General features: G+C 51.1%; 5 protein-coding genes across 5 annotated transcripts; 3 read left to right on the top strand and 2 right to left on the bottom strand.

Moving 5' to 3' along the window:
- Positions 1-574: 574 nt before the first annotated feature.
- CC77DRAFT_950389 (hypothetical protein) lies at positions 575-2,148 on the top strand (the record flags this gene model as incomplete). The annotated part of the gene is made up of 3 exons (XM_018535316.1): positions 575-1,068; positions 1,134-1,377; positions 1,429-2,148. The coding sequence occupies 3 exons, from the start codon at positions 575-577 to the stop codon at positions 2,146-2,148; spliced, it is 1,458 nt and encodes a 485-aa protein (XP_018379135.1).
- A 1,275-nt stretch (positions 2,149-3,423) lies between these two features.
- CC77DRAFT_603009 (hypothetical protein) lies at positions 3,424-4,894 on the bottom strand. Its single transcript, XM_018532429.1, has 2 exons — positions 4,136-4,894; positions 3,424-4,072 (listed from the first exon to the last, which is right to left on the bottom strand). Exons 1-2 carry the CDS (start codon positions 4,469-4,471, stop codon positions 3,599-3,601), a joined length of 810 nt encoding a protein of 269 aa, XP_018379134.1. The 5' UTR covers positions 4,472-4,894; the 3' UTR covers positions 3,424-3,598.
- A 77-nt stretch (positions 4,895-4,971) lies between these two features.
- On the top strand, positions 4,972-5,700 carry CC77DRAFT_1014622 (hypothetical protein; the record flags this gene model as incomplete). Its single annotated transcript, XM_018523907.1, has 2 exons — positions 4,972-5,439; positions 5,602-5,700. 2 exons carry the CDS (start codon positions 4,972-4,974, stop codon positions 5,698-5,700), a joined length of 567 nt encoding a protein of 188 aa, XP_018379133.1.
- A 539-nt stretch (positions 5,701-6,239) lies between these two features.
- On the top strand, positions 6,240-10,015 carry CC77DRAFT_599765 (hypothetical protein). The gene has a single exon (XM_018532423.1). The coding sequence runs from the start codon at positions 6,550-6,552 to the stop codon at positions 9,784-9,786; it is 3,237 nt and encodes a 1,078-aa protein (XP_018379132.1). The 5' UTR covers positions 6,240-6,549; the 3' UTR covers positions 9,787-10,015.
- CC77DRAFT_603005 (thiolase-like protein) lies at positions 10,015-12,079 on the bottom strand. Its single transcript, XM_018532428.1, has 2 exons — positions 11,450-12,079; positions 10,015-11,396 (listed from the first exon to the last, which is right to left on the bottom strand). Exons 1-2 carry the CDS (start codon positions 11,674-11,676, stop codon positions 10,244-10,246), a joined length of 1,380 nt encoding a protein of 459 aa, XP_018379131.1. The 5' UTR covers positions 11,677-12,079; the 3' UTR covers positions 10,015-10,243.
- Positions 12,080-12,676: the final 597 nt, after the last annotated feature.

Below are 12,676 nucleotides of genomic sequence, written 5' to 3'. Positions count from 1 at the left end.
ACATACACTCGCTCCGGCTTAATCCTCGTATCACACAGTGATGTGCACAAAAGCAAAGCAAAGCAAGGCTGTGATCGGAGATAATTTCCATATTCAGTGAGAAGAACAAGGGCGATCTTCTGCCGCTCCAATGCACCTTGGACCCTTTCCAGCACGTGCTAGACTCGCTATGGAAGGGTCGCGGCTACCTCACGGCTTTCCCCGCCTTCCTAAAGGTACCTCCGAAACATGACTTAGCACCAATCAAAATGGACAAAGGAGACCGCGCCGCACTATCGTGCTGCACCACTGACTACCCCTGTATCCCTTCCTCGTTTACGTCGCTCAAATTCCGTCTTTCACTTCCCGTGTTGGACGACCCGGGCTTATATAGACGACATGCCACCGAAGTCCCAACGAAGTAGAGCTTGTGCTCAATGCCGATCTAGACGCGTCAAGGTGTGTTCCTTCAACAACTCATCAAGTTGAGCACTTATCCGTCCCGCAGTGCGACGAAACACCAGAGACATGCAACCAATGTCGTCGTTTGGGCCTCACGTGCTCTGGGGCCCTTCAGGGCTCCATTGTTATCGACATGACAGAGCGGATAACCAAGCCAAGAGGAAGAAAGAAGAAAGAGACGGCAAGAGCTACAATGGTGATTCGTGGGAACGAGGATGATCAGCCATCAGCAGCCCCGCGTCCTATCCTTCCTCAAGGCAAAGTCGCAATCAAGTCAAGCCAGCCGTCATCACCGTCATCAAACTCAACACCACCTTCCGCAACCAGGGATACTGATAGAGTGGAGCAAGCCATAGTAGCCATCCGCTACCAGTACAGGCCTCCCATAATGAATCAGCCCTCAAGAGTTTTGCCGGAAGCTCTAGATACCGCTTTCCTTTCTCACTACGTTGAGATGAACAAGGGTGGAAGTCAGTACGCGCCTGAAATCCAATGGCTCGGCCATATACACCAGATTCACACCAACGCCAGAAAGCCTGCGGTCCGGTTGTCTCTCCGGGCAGTCTCAATGGCATACTTCGGAAAACATCATCACGATCCGAGCATTCTCGTTGACTCCTGGAGGTGGTAAGAGCTATCCTTGTATGAATTTCATGTGAGACACATACTGATTTTGTACGCGCGTGTTCTAGGTATACTGTAGCTCTGAGCGCCCAGAGAACATCTATAGCAAGACTGAAGAAGGACGCTATTCCTGACGAAGAAGAGGTTTTGGTACCTCTCATCATGTCCTTGTACGAACTATATGTAGGCGCGACTGCATCTGGCGCCATGACTCATATCGCGGCTGCGGCCCAGATAATGAATATGCGCGGGCCGAGCAACTGTGGGTCAGGTGTCATCTGGCCACTGTTCAAGGGCGTGCGCAGCTCTGATGTGAGCTTGCAAGAATCAGTATGATGATTTCCTTTACGCTAACGAGATCAGGCGCATAAATGTGTAGTCTTCAACAGGACGTCGGTCTACTCCTCGCCAGATTGGATGACACTACCTTTCATTGACAAGCCACGAGATGCGCACCAAAGTCTTGCAGATATCGAGCTTCAGATTCCTCCTTGTATGGCCACTTTCGAGATACCCGGCTCAATGCGTGTGCTTTTCTCAACCCCTATACCGTCACATGTTGACGTCCGCCCTGCCAAACAAATGGCATGCAAGCTTTTGAGAGACCTCGACCAATGGGCTTTAGCATATCCTCACCTAGCCAGCATCTCCGGAAGCCCACGTGGAACACCTGCACCCATGGAGAAGGGTACGTCGAAAACAACCAGTCCAGGATCATCTACTTCAAAGTCGTCTAATGCTTTCGTAGCACTGATTGCATCGAATTACATCGCCGACCGCCTCGTCGTCAACATGCTCATGTACAAGATGCACACTGAATCAACCGCGCCGCTGGAGCATTATGAAAATACGACTGCGCATTATTACGACGAAGCCACCAAAGCGGCTACATCTATCCTAGAGGCTGCAATGGAGATCGAACGGGCGCAAACTCCGGGCTTCGACATGTTGCGCAGTATCGCGCCGGTCATGGCAGTCGCTTTCTCTGCCCCAACTTTGGAGCTCAGAAAAGACGCGGTAGAAATGATGACAAGATGGGCAGGCAAGATTGGCGGGCTTGGTTCGGTAATCAGCGCGATCTAATGTCAGTCTGCATCTTCGTCAAATGAATGTGCCGACCCAGCCGCCATCTCTGCGATTTGCATGCTCGGCGTAAGAGCTTTACGATCATGGCGCGTTGCTCCGATACGGGATTCCTCAAATCGCCGCCTATGGTTGTTCGCCGGACTCCCAATCGATGCATGTCCGCCTTCGGCTGCTTCTTTCTCAAGACTTCCGCTAAATGCAGCCTCTTTGTTGTGGCATTGTCGTCTTTGTCCAACATACCCAGACACCAGCTTTATTGTCCTCTCAGGACTAGAGGACTATCTTGGACCCCACCAGCTACCATAATTCTTAACACCAGATGTTCTTGGTACGCACCGTCGCCAGCCTAAATATGGTTCTATCAAGCACCACATGATTCTAAAGACAACCGATAAATATCCTTCAGCAAAAATAGAGCTAAGAACATCGGAAGAGATCTTACAGGCCATGCTGGAAAGCCCATATTCCCGGAGGGCTCCCCGCAGGTCACCAGAATTTCCATTAATCGCATCCGTGCGCGAAGCAGAGATCAGAAAGCTTCTCGCTGAGCACAATGCAGGAGAAGCAAGTCGTAAAAAGCGTACGAAGTCGCCACGAAGACAAAGATGTCTATCTTTAGGCTCAACGGGATGTCTTCCAGGCCTGTCACCGCCATCTTCCCGATCAAGACCACCGCTAGCAAAGAAACCACGCCCATCATCATTACCCCATACTCCTCCGCCCTCAGTACCTCAAATTTTTCTGCCACCGACACCTCAAGCCTGCTCTCCGACAAGGCAAGATTGGATGCAGTCTTCACCTGATGCATCGTCATGCAGCTTATCTGAGACTTATGCATCACAGCATCGACCGCATCAAAAAGAGCCTAATCGCGATTCCGTCCATGATGTTTTTGAACAGAGTATTATATGGCCCTCGCCTCCTCCTCGACCATCTGGCATACCGACCACTGATGAACTGAGGCTTATAGAAGGCGAGATAGAGCTTTACATGATTAGGGAGGCCTATGAGAAGTCTGTTGGACGAAAACTGGTAAACAGATACAAGATGAGGTTGCTAAAGCATGAGTATGATACCATCATAGCTAAGCATGGTATCGAGTATCGGCGAAGGGAGTCTGAGAGAAGAAGAAGAGCGGGATGATGTTGCCGAGCCAATGTGTGCGCATTTGGCGTTTCAAGTAGCGGTCCGTCCGGTCGACTAGCTACAACAGTAATGAACGAAATTTTGCTTGAAACAAATATGCTTTGGACGTTGGGTGTCTGTCTTGAAATGCTCTTAGCTAGCTGATGCTGTGAAAGTAATCTTAATGTCTTATATATTTCTTGGTGCTGCGAACTATAAGGGTACGGTTACAGCAAAGCCATGGGTATCCAAAATGTCGAATATACGATTGCGCGAGCAAACAACACTCTATCAATACATCTCACAATCCTTTCGAATTGCATTACACTGGCAGTGGCTTTGGAACACCCCTCTTAACACCAGGCTCACCCAGCCCAGGGATAACCAAAGGCGCTTTCCTCTCCATAGGTGTCCTGCCAATAGGGAAGAACTTAGTGATCGTGTGATCGGGACCATATGCCTCCTCAACAAGATAAACCGTCACTCTCCACCAGGCGCAAAGCGCGCTCAACATCCAGAAGTAGCTGGCAGCTTTCATGCCCATGGTAACTCCGCCAGTAAGACTGTCGCCCGATGCACTCGTATTCGCTGTCGAAGAAGGGCGACCGTTGTATGCGAACATGCAGCAAGCGATTGTACTTCCGATGGCCAGAGAGAAGAGACAAACGCTAAGAACAACATCTCTTGCTGTAGCAGCGAGCGCGCCCGACCATGTGAAAACACAGAGTATCACGAACCAAGATGCGAGTTCAGGAAAATGCGTATGCACTTCGTGTGCTTCCAGAGCACCGGCCGCCTATCATTTCTTGTCAGCTCTCTTCTCGTAATTCAGATCTTACTCAAGAACGGCAACACTTACGACAAAAGCATATAGAATCCCGATACTAATCCAGAAACTTCCCCACATGGTGTTGATTACCGTCACCAATGTATCTCTTGCTTTGAATCCATACAGCCCCGCGATGAATTGCGCTAGTCCGCCGAACAGACCTACGAATGGGAAGAAAATAGTCGGTGATTCAGGTCCGCCCCACCAGTTGGCGATGTAGGATGAGGTTATCCATGTTGAGCCAGCGAAACCAGCGAGACCTAGAGCAGCTGGGGGTGCGATGGGCTGGAGGAAAATCTGGATGCCAGGGGTTTGTTGGAGTGTTTTGTCAAGTTTTTCAGATTGATGACGGACGTCTAACGCCATACTTGGGAAGTTATCTTGGTCGAAGGGGTATCGAGTTGAAGGGCTGATTCGATGGACTTTGACAGGATCGAGACGCGCAGGGCTTCCTTGCTAGGGGATGAATTGTGTTTCTGGGGTAAACCAGGATGTAAAGTGCTGGAAAAGTGCGACAAGCAGTCAAATAACTGTTTCATGCATCTAAACCCAGCTACATCATTGCTGTGATGCAATCGTACATTTGATAGACTGAAGTTTGCGAAATTCCGCTATTACAGAGGTATGACGATAAGCGCGACGCGGTTGCGCGCTCTGTGTGCTGATCGCGAACATCGTGACTTACCCACTCGGAACCTCTCATCCGCGTGGACATCTGACATCATCGCACTACTGAAAGCCTCTGCTCATTTGCTGAATATATGTAACAAAGGGTCTATGAGACTCCACAATGCCCCATGGAGATCATAGGCGGTGCGAAGATCACGATCGGCTGCGGTCTCCACCAGATTCGGTAGTTCGCATCGATGTGCATCGGTAATGCTTGGAATGCTTATCTCGATGTCGCATATGCTTTGTCGATTCAGCTCGCGGATAGGAGAAAACAAGATAAAGACTATGTCATTGTGTATCTAGCAAGGCCAGAGGGAACACAAACCTTTTCCACGCAACTATTCAAACACCAACAAAGAATTGTCCTGGAGTGCTCTCTTGAGGAAAATGGTCCTCATCATCTTACGGGCGAGTGTTCCAAAGGTAATGGCATGTTCTGCGGAATGGCACCAATCGGTTGCACATCTCGAATATCCTCAGCTTCAGCTCCAGCTTCAAGAGTATCCAATCGCTCAGGTCGTGCTACCGTCACCATCGTCGCTCATGCTCTCAGCGTTCTCTTCATCACTCGAACGGCCACCATCGGTGATGGTCCTCGGTTCGTCATCGCTCTTTGCATCCTCTTTATCTGTGTCTCCTTTTTGGTCATCTGGAATTCACTCGTACGTGGTTCTCTCCGTCGACGACGCTGTCGACAAAAGCTTGAAACAGGTGTTTTCGAGCTGTGAGGTCCTTTGAGATTTCGGAATGGCGGGGAGGTATGTGTAATGAAAAGATGAATGACTTCGTTGATCGCTCCAACGACATAAAGTAATGTCATGTAGAACCCAGACTCATTCAGAGAAGGAGGCGGTATGGCTCGCAGCGTTGATGAGAGTAATGACACTTGCCGCTACGCCTTTGGCTTCCGTTACTATCAATAGAGGGTAAAGAGCCTGATCGTCAGATGTTCGTGATCTTCTTGTGAGGTAAATAGACAAGATTTATTGAAATGGTCGGGTGCCGCAATGGAGACAAAATGCCGTGGTTTGCAGCGTGCATAACCAACAGGGCGATCCAATGTTGAGTACGAGACGGTACATGTACACGAGCTGTACATAAGCGCTCTCAACGGACATGGTCACAACAACAAGTTGCACCGCTGTGTGGCTAGAGTCTGCCACTGGATTTCTCTGCATGTACCCGCTTGTACATCTTGTCATTCAAGCTCAGCCTTGCGTAACGTCACTCTGAGTCGCGAGGCATGCGACGATCAGATACGTACACAGAGTCAGGCTAACAGTCGGTTTTTGCATAATAGACATTGCGCGATGGGGCATAGGGCCAGAGTTGTGGGTTGGATTCTCAACTTCGGAAGGAGACAGTGTTGGTGATCAGATCTCCGAGAGCCGTGATTTCCCCGCAGTCACGTTTCCTATGTCTTGGCGTCTCAAGCACGCAATTCGCGCTAGGGCCAAATTCTCGTCGCGTCAAGGCGACATTCCGCGCATTTGCAATCTATCGCCCGAAAGACGTGCTAGAGCAAGCACAAAGAGCCAATCATGGTCTGTCTGATGGATTGCGTCTTGCTCGGTCGGTCTTCTGCCGATGTCGCTACTGGACGACGGCACTTTTTGGCTGCTACGAGGCGACAAATCCACGACGCGGATATACTCCCTCGCTGAAGCCTCCGTGGGATCGTAGTAACTCTCACTTTCTCTCTTACACCAAAGAGAGACTCTCATTGCCTCGACTGAAAGGCTGAGTTGCTGAGGCGCATACCTGCATTCAAGATGCATTTCCAGCAGACAGAATCCGCTGGCCCTGGTGCTGAGCAGAACGCACCCAAGGACTTCACCAAGAAGTCGTCCAGTCTGCCGTTTGGTCAGGATCTCTCCTACCAATCGATCGGTGGCCCAACCTACCTTACCGCCCAGACTCTCGTCCAACAAGTCGCATACGCTCTCTCCGACAAGATCTTCGCATACTCGGCTGAATCTTTCGATCTGGATGTGGCAGTCAAGTACTGGCAAGAACAGGGCGAGAAGAATGCTCTCGGTTACCAGACTGGCGTCTCCTCTCTGGAGACGAGGACCGGTGCTGGTGCCATTGCATTGGGATACATGTTCTCAAAGGACTTTGACTTGAAGAAGCGCCACATCCCTCAGTCCATCGTCGCTTCCTCTTCCACCTTGAACTATCTCCGCGCTTCGCTCGACCAACTGTCCGCCCTCTACTCGGTCGCGAACCCATTGACCGCCCACATTGCCGCTGTCGACTACTCTGCCAACTCCAGCGCTGGCCTAGTCACCGACTATGTCTCTTCGCTCACACTCGCCGAGGATCTTGGTCTTGGTCTCGTCTGCAGCCCGTCTGTCTTCGAGACTCAGCACATGTCCCTCTTCGCTACCCTCCTATCGAGTGTCCTCCCCACGATCCACACATACGATGGCATTAGCGTTGGAAGGGAGACCGCCAGGCTGGTCGATACCCTTGACCAGACCAGGCTACACAACAGCTACGAGGCAGTGCTCAAGGCCGTCTCTGAGGTCGACAAGAAGCACTCTGACACTGCCGGACGTGTTCTGCGCCTTCTCCAGGCCTTCAACGACGAGCTCGGTGAGGACTACAAGCTCTTCGATTACTACGGCCACCAAGAGGCAGAGAGCGTCCTTGTCGTCTTTGGTACTGTAGAGGCTTCGTTGACTGCTCAGGTCGCCAACGCCCTTTCCAAGGACGGTGACAAGGTCGGTGTTGTCAACGTTCGTGTCTACCGCCCATTCGTGGAGGAGGCTTTCCTTGAGGCGCTCCCAAAGAGCACTCGTCGCATCGCCGTTCTTGGTCAGGTCAAGGACGAGGCTGCTGTGCTCGACCCCGCGGAATACTCTAGACTCTACTCCGATGTCTTGGCTTCTGTTCAGTTCGCCTACGACAGGGACGTTGAAGTCACCGATGTCAAGTACTCGCGTGAGCAGGTCTGGACGCCCAGCAACTTCCTCGATGCCTTCCGCCAGATCCACGCCGAGAAGGAGGGAGCCGAGGTTCGCTCTTACGTTGACATCTTGAACACCGCCGACGTCAAGCAGTACAGCTTCTGGAACCTTGACGAATCATCAGCCGCCAACGCACCTGTTGTAGTAGGCAAGCTCCTCTCAAGCGACTCTTCAAAGAACGTTTTCGTTCGCAGCGGCCACGACAACCTCGTGCAGGGCGGTGTCACTCGCACTGACATTCGCAATGCTGACTACACTATCGAGGCGCCCTACGCTGTTGAGCAAGCCGATGTTGCATTCATTGGTGACATTGCTATCCTCAAGGAATTCGACATCTTGAACAGCGTCAAGCCTGACAGCTCCATCATTGTGAAGCTTCCCGGTGTGAAGAACGAGGACGTTGAGAAGAAGTTGTCACCTGCCTTCCGCAAGGCTCTTGTAGACAAGGACGTTCAGCTTTTCGTTCTTGATCCTCTTCTATCTGAAGCTGTTGCTGAAGACGAGTCTCTAGAGTCTTTCCTCACTCAGCTGGCATTCTTGAAGGTCGCTCGTGAAGATCTTCTGACTTCTGGCTTAAGCAAGCTTGCCGCCATCAACGGCAGCTCCGATGTCTTTGAAAAACTCGCCCAGCAGCTCGAAAGCGCTCTCCGTGAGGTCGAGGTTCCTGCCGCTTGGGGTACCGTCGAGGAGGACGTTGAGCCAATCCGCCTTCCTTCAGACATCAACGTCAACAGCTTTGCTCCCCTCGACCGTATCGAGACAGAGCCCCCGACCCTGCTCAAAGATTGGCAGATCGCAGCCAAGGGCTTCGCTTTCAAGGAAGCCTTCGGCACCGCTAACCAGGTCCGACCCGATCTTGGCGTCAAGACCAGTATCGTTCATGTTAAGGAGCGTCGTCGTCTCACGCCAAAGAACTACGACCGTAACATCTTCCACATCGAGTTTGATCTCGGTGATTCTGGTGTTACTTACGCTATTGGTGAGGCTCTTGGTATCCACGCAGAGAACGACGAGAAGCAGGTCGACGAGTTCATCAAGTGGTACGGTCTCAACCCTGATGAGATCGTTGAGGTACCATCCCGTGAAGACCCCAACGTCCTTGTCAACCGAACTGTCTACCAATCTCTGCTACAAAATGTCGATATCTTCGGTCGCCCACCAAAGCGCTTCTACGAAGCGCTCGCCGAATTTGCCGATGACGAGCGTGAGAAGCGCGAGCTTCTGCAGCTTCTTAGTGCAGAAGGCGCCACTGAGTTCAAGCGCCGTGCTGAGGTTGACACCGTCACCTACGCTGACATCCTGCTTGAGTTCCCATCTGCACACCCAAGCTTCCATGACATCGTTCGCATTGTCAGCCCAATGAAGCGCCGCGAGTACTCCATCGCATCCGCGCAGCACGTAACCCCCAACTCCGTCTCGCTGCTCATTGTAACTGTCAACTGGGTCGACCCCAAGGGTCGCGACCGTTTCGGTCAAGCGACACGCTACCTCAACAGCCTCAAGATTGGCTCGCCTGTTACCGTTTCGGTCAAGCCGTCCGTTATGAAGCTCCCTACCAAGACCACTGCGCCCATCATCATGGCTGGTCTGGGTACCGGTCTTGCACCTTTCCGTGCTTTCGTTCAGGAACGTGCTTACCAGAAGCAGCAAGGTCACGAAATCGGTGAGGTTCTACTTTACATGGGCTCCCGTCACCAGCGCGAAGAATACTTGTATGGTGAGGAATGGGAGGCATACCAAGATGCCGGTATCATTACTCTCATTGGTCGCGCCTTCTCTCGTGACCAACCTCAGAAGATTTACATCCAGGACCGTATGAGGGAGTCATTGACGGACATCCGAAGGGCTTATCTCGAAAAGGAGGGTAGCTTTTACCTCTGTGGACCGACATGGCCTGTGCCTGATGTCACTGAGGTGCTTCAAGAGGCTGTCGAAGTCGAGCACAAGGTCAAGAATGTCGGTGCTAAGAAGGTTGACTCACGCAAGGAGATTGAAAAGTTGAAGGACGAGGGCAGATATGTTCTTGAGGTTTACTAGAGTGCATGTTGATATTGAAGAAAGAGCCATCTCATGTTGTTATTGGTACCTTCCATACCCACTAGCGCACTGCCTATATAGTCAGAATCCTCCGTAACATCAATCCATTACTATATACTCCAACAGATATGAGATAAGATTAAGGAGAGGTGATTTGCATGTATGCTGTGAGGTGAACAGAACAAGACGTGGATAGCGCTATTGCTGGGATCCTCCATCCAAAGTTCCAAGTCCAGTAATGCGACGGACTAGCCATGTGCCATTAGTGCTAAACTTAGGCGTAAGCCTAATATTAGTCTTCAAACGTGGTGTCACAGCAAGAATGGTTTATAGCAGCCGAAGCCAGTTATATGAGAAAAGGTTCATGGTATTCAGCAAAGATGAGGCTTTCATGCAAGAAACACAAGACAAGTTGAAGAGTTGTTATTCAAACCCCTGATTCGATTATACAACTAGCTTACAGTCGACTTTGAATCTTCTCTAAGGTATCGCCTAGCGCATACTCATTTGCCACAGTCTTGCTTCTCACCTTTTCGCCTTCCTCCTTGGTGACGTAGCGTGCCTCCACGGCAGGGTTGTAGGAGAATTGACTCGCTTGTTTGACTTCCTCATCACTCATCCTCGCATTCTTTTTGCCGTCAGCGCGTTTGTATACATTGATCACGACAGCTCCGCCCAGGCCCAGGTTGTGCTGCAGCGCCACGTCTGCTCCATCAGCTAGTCTGTTGTTGGCCCAACCTCGAAGCTGCCAGGTCAGTTCTGCACATTGTGCCAGCCCAGTCGCGCCGAGAGGGTGTCCCTTGCTGATGAGACCGCCAGATGGGTTCACGATGGGTCCTTTGCCACCGTATGTGATATCGCCGTTGCGTACCATCATGTGTGCTTTTCCAGGTTCGCTGAAACCCAGACCCTCTAACAAGATGAGCTCATTCGCCGAGAAGCAGTCGTGTAGTTCCGCGACCTTGATGTCTTTCGCACTCACACCGGCCTCCTTCAAAGCCGCTTGTGCTGCGCGCTTAGTCATATCGTAACCAACGAGATCCATCGATGACTTAGAGTAAAGCTGAGGAGAGTCCGTCATCAGAGACTGTCCTGCGATCAGGATAGCTTGACTCTTGAGATGCGGTCTGGCATCCAAGAACTTTTGGCTCACGATAACGGCTGCGCCAGCACCATCGCTTGTCGGACTGCATTGAAGTTTAGTCAACGGGAAGTGAATCATGGGCGCCTTCTCAATCTGTTCAAGTGTGTAGACATCCCTGAACTGCGCATACGGATTCCTCGAGCTGTGTTCATGGCTAATCCTGGCAATCTCAGCAAAGTCGCGTGCCTCAGCTCCATGCTTCTCCATATATTCAAGACCAGCATTGGCAAAGTATTGAGCATTGGGTGGAGAATTGCTTATGCCGCGGGTGTCGGCCATCATACGCATCGAGAGACCCATGGGGGAAGGGCGATCGCTCCATGTTGATTTGATAGAGCCAGGCTGCATTTGTTCGAATCCAATAACGAGCGCGCAGTCAATCGCCCCGTTCTTGACCAGTGTTCGCGCTAGATGAAGACCGGTCGAACCAGTTGCACATGCATTGTTTGTGTTGTAAATTGGGATACTGGTGTTTGTCAGTATCTCTATACTTCACAAGGTCGTTATTAATTGCCATACCTCGACATGCCGAACTGGTAGAAGATTCTTTGACCGCTCGTAGTGTCTCCGTAACAGTAACAGGCAACTCCTGTCTCAACATCGTCGTAGTTAATTTGTGCATCCAACATTGCCTTTACTCCCGCCTCATAGCCCATCTCTGGATATGCGCGCGTTTGTCGGGGTTTGATGAACTTGGTGAGCCCAACACCAAGGACATAAGCTGGAATTTCATTTTTTGGTGCCATGACGATGCGGTGCTGTGCAGGTAGTCTGTACAAAGGTGGTGAATTACAGCAATTATTCTAGCATAAGATCGTTGGCATGAAGATTAGTATACGGGCGTACGGTACCTGGCGGGAGGCGACATCCTGTGCCGAGGTACATTACCCCACCTGAACACCTCCGCATCATCAGCACGTTCGACTCGTTCCTCATCCAAAAAGCACAGACCAATTTTGGTTGAAAGCGTGTTCAACGAGGTGTTGAACACATCGATGCGCCGGCGCATGTTTGACATGTTCACGGTCCCGGTTACCGCGCCGTGCCTCAGTCGTTCCCGATCAAGCTAGCGTCAGGTAAACTAGGAGGCAATATCCACTGCACGTCAACAAGCCAAACGTCTTCATCCCATCAAACAAAACTCCGTGTCGAGCAACCATCGGAGTGTATCCTTGGAGCCATGAGCTCGTCTTTAATCTGTCAGAAGATTGTCGGTGACCGGTCGTGTTGCAGCAGACGCTCACGCATAACCTGCGCCGAATGCCACCTATTGTGAACGCGTCACCTTTGTACTTCAATGTTCCATCTCTTCCTCCGCCGAGCCGAATTCCCGGGTTCGCTATCGTCTTCAGCTTTGCGACGGTAATTGTAGGAAGCTGATGGGTACCAGTAGATTGATGGGTCCCATATCTTTTTGCATTCGCACTCGCAGCCTCACAAACGACAATGCGACCTGACTCTTACAACCACCGGGACAAGCAGAAGATAAGGTGCTCGACTCATCAGTCAAGCCCATGAACCATGAGCGCAATCAATAGCGGATGGTGTTTTGCTCAGCGGCCCACGCGCAATTTGCAAAGGATGGCGGTTCCTGCCTTGGCGATTCGTTTCGAAACAGCTAGACTCCACCCCGACGTCAGGTTCATGCCAAACAAACATGAAACTTCATTATCGACGAATGAACGCGACCGTGTTACCGAACTGTGCGTCGGCATTTTTCCGCCCATGCTGCAGGTAATTAACTTA

Source organism: Alternaria alternata (assembly GCF_001642055.1).
Source record: "Alternaria alternata strain SRC1lrK2f unplaced genomic scaffold CC77scaffold_39, whole genome shotgun sequence".
In the NCBI taxonomy this organism is placed as follows: domain Eukaryota; kingdom Fungi; phylum Ascomycota; class Dothideomycetes; order Pleosporales; family Pleosporaceae; genus Alternaria; species Alternaria alternata.
The sequence above is the reverse complement of the archived record's forward strand: the minus strand, read 5'-3'. Positions and strand labels throughout refer to the sequence as shown.